This window comes from Nicotiana sylvestris, chromosome 10 (genome assembly GCF_000393655.2).
Source record: "Nicotiana sylvestris chromosome 10, ASM39365v2, whole genome shotgun sequence".
NCBI lineage: Eukaryota > Viridiplantae > Streptophyta > Magnoliopsida > Solanales > Solanaceae > Nicotiana > Nicotiana sylvestris.
Window position 1 is genome coordinate 164254229 of NC_091066.1, and position 7055 is coordinate 164261283.

General features: G+C 32.7%; 1 protein-coding gene across 1 annotated transcript; it reads right to left on the bottom strand.

Annotated features, from left to right (window-relative positions):
- Positions 1–2259: 2259 nt before the first annotated feature.
- Positions 2260–6731, bottom strand: LOC104213254 (transcription factor bHLH30-like). The gene is made up of 3 exons (XM_009762716.2): positions 6483–6731; positions 5567–6073; positions 2260–3728 (listed from the first exon to the last, which is right to left on the bottom strand). Exons 2-3 carry the CDS (start codon positions 6017–6019, stop codon positions 3240–3242), a joined length of 942 nt encoding a protein of 313 aa, XP_009761018.1. The 5' UTR covers positions 6020–6073; positions 6483–6731; the 3' UTR covers positions 2260–3239.
- Positions 6732–7055: the final 324 nt, after the last annotated feature.

The following is a 7055-nucleotide window of genomic DNA, read 5'->3' on the forward strand; positions in this document are numbered from 1 at the left end:
ATGTATATAGTGTAAATGAGTCACAACTACTATACCAAAAATTATGGCATCCACCAAATAATAAATAAGACAATAAAATAACAATAAAAGGAACATCAGAATTTACAAGGTTCGGCCAATTTTGCCTACTTTCTCGGACACAACCAATATTTTATTCCACTCCAAAATACAAGTGAAATAATACTAAAGAGAGAAGATACAAATGCCTTAAGAAGATAAGAATGCAAATGAGAGGTGTGTTTAAATCCTAAACATTAGGCCTTCTTTTATAGGGTGAAGTACCAACCAAATTTGGTACTTCACCGATGTGGGACTTTGGCACTCAACACCAAAAGCATAGCTTAGTGCTTAAGAGGGTTCAAAACCTTTGTAAGGTTATTGGCTTGTTCAAATCTCACAAGCTATAATCTTTTTTAAGTTTTTTCTTTCTTTTTTTTAATATCCTTCTCAGAAATCCTGCCTCCACCACTATATACAGTAACCAATTCCATTAAAAAAGTAAGCAAAAAATTTCTACTAAATTAAAGCCTTACATAATTGAAAATGATTTACTCGTTACATGCATGAATTAGTAGGAAAATCAATGCTTTAAAATTTAACTCCTACTTATCTTATTAGGAAAGCCAATGATTGAGCAATAGAACAAGAAAAGCTCGTTGGACGTGCAGATTCAAAACTTCCCAATCAATTTATAAGTGGCCCAGAGGACATTCAAATATTTTCTGAGATCTCAGTTGTTCCCCATGTCTATGAGCTCTGTCAACTGACTATGACTCTTTAAGATATCAAAAGCTTGACATTTGCTAAAGAAAATTTGTACTCCTAATACGTAACTGAAACTCAGAAAGGTTTTCAAAATACCATCTGGTAGTCACCATCAAGAAGCTAATAAAACCTTTTGGTTTGTAATACATAAAAGTTTGGAAGGGAGCTTCGGCGTAACTGGTAAAGTTACTATCCCAGCCACGGGTTTGAGCCGTAAAAACAACCTCTTACAAAAATGCAGGGTATAAGACTACGTATTATAGATCCCTGTGGTCTGGACCTTCCCGACCCCGAAGATTAGTGCACCGGGCAACCCTTTTTTAATACAAAAAAGTTTCCTTAAAACAAATAATATTTTCATAGCAGTTAAACAAAGTGATTTTGTTAAATTTTCATTAAATTGTCACTACCTTGACGTTGCGGATTGCTTATGAATCAATATTCCAACTTATTTACAAGTATGTGGTAATCTGATCTTATACATATCCAACCAATGCATGCATGATCTGTATTTACAAACTAAGGCCAAAACATGTAAATATTCAACAACAACGGCCCAGTGTAATCTCACTTGTGGGGTCTGGAGAGGGTAGTATGTACGCAGATCTTACCTCTACCTTGAGGGGTAGAGAAGCTATTTCCAGGAGACCCCCAGCTCAAGAAGACGACTAAAACATGTAAATATTATATTTTCGAAAGCTTCATCTTTATCAAATTAGAGTCACACGTAAGAGTATAGGCACACTGGAAAAACCAATTTCTACTACCCCCTATACACACGGATAAAATATGCACATATTATAGTAATATAGATCTCTGAGTGTTTCAAGATGAGGGCAAACACTATGTGATAGATATAAAGAAGATCCTGGCTGGAGAGTTGTAGTTGAGATTGACTTGTAGGCTGTAGCAAGTAATGGGGGTAATCCCGCGATAATGCAAGATCCGTGAAAGAGCCTCACCCAAGAAGTATAATGTAGATAACTTATTCTAATGCAAATAATAATGATTACTTTCACGGCTTGTACCAGTGACCTATATAAGCAGAGGCGGATGTAGTGTATTAACTACGGGTTCAACTGAACCCATAACTTTTGACGCATAGTAAAAATTTATATGTAAAAGTTCATTAAAATTAAAAAATAATATATATGAACCCAAAACTTTAAAAATATAATAGGTTCAATATTAAAAACATTAAAACTGAAACCATAGGATTTAAATCCTGAATTCGCCTCTATATATAAGTCATATATAATTTTATCGTTGCTCTAAGACTCTCCTTTAAATAGAATAATTCTAATATATCATTTACAAATATGGATGGCTACGAAACTTAAATGAAAATATAAATAGAAGAGAGTCCAATAATCCAGATATATCAGTACAAGCGGTATGGATGCAACAACAACAACTTCCCAGTAAAGTCTCACCCCTATTCCAATAGGGCAGAGAGATTGTTTCCGATAGACTACCACAGTATGGATGCCTTAATGAAAAAGGATAAAGATATAATATCATTTGATAATTTTCCCATCACCTTGTTACATGACACCCCAAAATTAAAATAAAAAAACGAAAATAACAACACCCATGATTTAAAAAAAAAGGAAAGGGAAGATATATATTGCATGCCTTGTGAAGAAAAAGTAGGCATCTATAGAAACAACACAACACTAGTAAATAAATATGTACAATTCTTCCCTTTCCCCAAAAAAACACCCCATTCCACATCCTCTCTCGTGATTCTAAATTCTTCTCAAAACAGCATTGGAAGAATTTTCTGTTCCATAAAATGATTCAAAACCCTTATCGTCACCTTGCATTAATTCTGACGAATGGGGAGAGAGAGAATAGAGAAGGAGACAAGGAAATTTCAGTAGGGAACAAAAGACAAAACTGCATGTTTTTGCACCCTAGAATGGTTCACCCAACGTAATCAAAAACTTCACCATTTCTATGTTAGGTTTTCTTATAACGTTTCTCTCTTCACGAAAAAGATCCTTTCCCTCTATATATTCTATTTTGTTCTCTTCTTCCCATCCTTCTCTTTCTCAAGGTTTTCTTGCTTGAGTTGAACTGTTGATGAACATGACATGAGGCATCTGATAGTGACACTTTTGCCCCCCCCCCCACCCCCCCACCCTCCAAAAAAAAAACACCACAAACCCTCTACATATTTTTATAACTGAAAAATTTTCGAGGGCTAGTAGCAAACGGTTCAAAATCAAGTGAAATATATCAGGTTTTTGTCGACGAGAAAGTTCAAAAATCTTTGACGTGTGCCTCACCAATACATCAGAAGCTGCGATCTTACCACTAGACCGGAACGCCAAGCACCACAAACCCTCTATATTATATTGTTCTAAAAGGTCAAAAAAAAAAAAAAAAAGACCACACCCCATAAATAAATAAAAAAAGCACCACCCAAAAAGAAAGAAGAAAATAGAAAAATATTAAAAGGCTAGTGTTAACTAACTGAGGATATTGATGTTATTAGTTCTTTGTCTCTTAACACTTCCAGAAGCAGAATCATCACCACTTGATTTCTCCATAACTGCTTTAAGTGCTTCTTGTATTGAACTTATAGAATATTGTGGTTGTTGCTGCTGATCAAGATCATCACTTGTACTCAAATCATCTTCTTGATTATAATTATGATCTCCAGTTATGAACAAAACATTTCTCACACGTCCACCAAGTGTTGTAATTTCAGCTTTTAATGTTTTTAACCTTAGTGCTTTTAATGTCTTGATTAAATCAGGTAAAAGATCGGACCTGTCTTCACAACAAAGTGAAGCTTTTATCACAAACTTACCATCTTCGAATTCATCAGATGCATTATCCACTGTTAATTCATCTATCTCTGTTGGAACTGGATTTGTTTCTGCTATTAAAGATGTTTGTCTTTTGAGCTCTTTCACATGTTGTATCACTTCAGCTAGCAATGAAGCTTTGTCCGTCTACACCATAATAAAACCAAAAAAAAATGAATATCATAAATATATTGCAATTTTTGAAGATCTTTTGTAAAAGAAAAAAAAAAAGGGAAAAAAATTCTTCTATGCAAAAATGCACTATCATAAAATAATCGATACACGTAACCGTTCATAAACGAGATTAACTACACCAACAACATATCCAGTATAATCTCACAAAGTGGGGTTAAGGAGAAAAGATTGTATGCAGACCTTACACGGACCTTTGAAGCTATAGAGGCTATTTCCGATAGACCCGGCTCAAAAAAAAATTAAAAGAGACAGACACAATAAGTAGTAATATCATCCAGATAAAGGGATAAGGTGAATAAACGAGATCAATAATATTTAAAATTAAGAAGATCATACATAAGTTAAGTAAAAACCAGTTGAAATGACAATATGGGGATTCTAAACTTGATATGATTGATCATTAAACTGAGAAGTTTTAATGGTTTTTTGGGTGGAGTTTTTTCTACTATCAAATCTCGTAGTCCTAAATAATACTTACATATTGGTTTAATGGTAATTAAATGTAATCGTCAATACTAATATTGTTACATTTAAATTATCAGTATTTACAACTGAAAAGGAGAAAATAATGAGAAAATGGGATTTGTAAACTTGACAAGATTGATCATTAAAATGAGAAGTTTTAGTACGTTTTAGAGTGGGGTTTTTTGGGCTAGGCATAAGAAGTAGAGTGGTTTTTTCAGGGTGTGAATGACTGACAAGAATGCTTGTTTGTCTCTTATTAATCTTTAATTTCTTTTCTTCTATCTATAACTCTTGTTTTGATTTATTTTTTTTAAATTTTCTTTTACTACTTTATACTAATGGATGTAAATTAAATAAGAGACAAGAATTTTCTATGGAAGCTTTTCAACTGCTACGTGGTTTCTCTTTTTCATGTCAAATTAGCGACATTAACGCTTGTTCCCTTTTCCCGTTTCGTCTTTCCTCGGAACTAGCACTACAATCAGAATATTTCCACAATCATCGAAAATATTTATTCTTTATGTCCAAACCTAACTGAAATAATTAAGAACCTAATAGATCAAAGTAACTTCTTCATTCGTCCTAATTCATGTGACCTTCTTCCCTTTATAATCAAATACTATATTATTTTAGATCATAAATTTTATTTTATTTTTAAAATGTTTAATGCCGAATTAAACACCATCACATAAACGAGGAGAAAGTATTATTAAGAAAATTCAAAAGGGCTACACCTTTTTTGCACCTAAGACACACTTAACTCGTTTGGTGCTGCTAGGTTTTCTATTATATATCTATGCTTTCAACTTTCTAGCTGAGGATGCAATAAGGATTCTAACACACTTTATATTATCAATGCAATTTAGTCCTAGCAAGTTATTAGTTATATTTCCTGTTATCATGCACTCTTAGTATTGAAACAAAGACTGACCTATTATAGGTTACAAAATTATTTTGTATTGCCGGTGTATATGGCATAATTAGTAGCGAAATTATGAATCTTTTCAAGGGTGTTTAAATGAAAAGTATTTTATTTTTTTAATATATGTTATATATCTCTAAAACTTAATATTTTACTCATATATACAGTAATAACTACAATAATAACTTTGCTCTTGGGCATAACTACAATAACTACACATCAAGTCACAAATAAGTAGGAATACACATCAGTCACAAATACGTAAGAATCGGCTATATGAATCCTTATTTCTGTACATATATAGGACATAAAATATTGCATTAAATAATCATAAAATAAGTTTGTAAACATGAGAATGATATGATTAATGATTGGAAATGCAATATATATATATAGAGCTTACTTTTGTAGTATTGGGAAGAAGGCTTCGCAATTTAGCAAGATGATTATTGATTCTTTCTCTACGTCTCCTTTCAGCTTCACTATGACTTTTTGAAGCAGCAAGAGCTTTAGCATCCATAATTTCTTGAGCAGTCATTTTTTGAAGTTCAGCTTGTAAACCAAAAGGAGCTGAACCGGCCGGTTGATGATGAACCACATGACCTAAAGTATCCGAAATAAACCGGAGGTGATGGTCTGATGAAGTTGTACCTTCGTAAGCAAATTGTGGTACTCTTCTGTTGAATAAACCGCCGTAAGGTGATGGTGTTGGTGGGAGAAGAAAAGGGTCGACGTGGTGGTGGTGGTGAACCGGGTTGAAGGGTTGAACCGGTGGGAGAGTCCAAGGTAGAATTTGAGACATTTCTGAGTTGCTTGGGAAATGAACCGGATTTATATTGAAACTTTGTGGCTGCATATTTTCTTGATTTGATTGTTGATGATGTTGAAGTAGTAGTTGTTCTTGAATACACTGTTGAAGATTATTTATAGCTTCAGAACAATTTCCTTGTTGATCTTCTTGATCTTTCCTATCAGACATAACATATATATATATATATATATATATATATATATATATATAGTATGTATATATATTTTATGTGTATGATGGTAAAAATTTGATCTTTTTCTATCCAAAAACAATACAAAATAAGTTTGATTTTTCAAGAACTTTAGACAAAGAATGAAAAAGTTATAGTTTAACCAAAGAAAAGGGTATAACAAACTTAGATTTTGTGACAAACAAGGTTCGTTTATTAATAATCAAGAATGAAAAAGAATATTAACCAAACTTGGATTTTATGACAAAAGGGGGGATTTTACAAAAGGGATTTTCAAGGGAATAAAACACAAAAAGAGGAAGTAAGTAAAAGACAGACCTTTGCTTTGCTTTGCTTTGATGTATAGAGATGAACAAACTGAGGATTTTTGTTTTTTTGAGAAAAAAGGGTCTTTTTTTTGTGCCTTTCAACTTGTTCTTCTAACTTGGTATGTATAGTTTCTTTCACTGAAAAAAAGCTTTTGTTTGTGTGTAGTGTTGAATGGCAATGGAAATGACCCTTTTTATCCTAAGCATCAACTAGCTTTTTTCAAATCTCTTTTGTGGTTTTCTTTGTTGGTATCTTTTTGTTTTTTTTTTCTTTAAAAAAATGGACCCTCTCTTTTTTTTTTTTTTTTCAGTATGTATAGTCTGTTCTCTTTCATATATTTACCCCACTTTTTCTTCTCTCCACTCCTACAATATATAGAGGGTATACAAAGTACTGGCAGTCTTCTTTCCTTTCTCTTTACGGCATTCTTTTTTCTCTCTCAACTATCTATTTCTGTAGCTATCACACTAACTGGTGATTTCTCTCTCTTTCTCCTCTTTGTTTTGTTTTATTTATTTTTCCTATAGAAACACATGAACAATACATATTTACTACGTAGTGCTTCCTTTCAATCTATTTGTC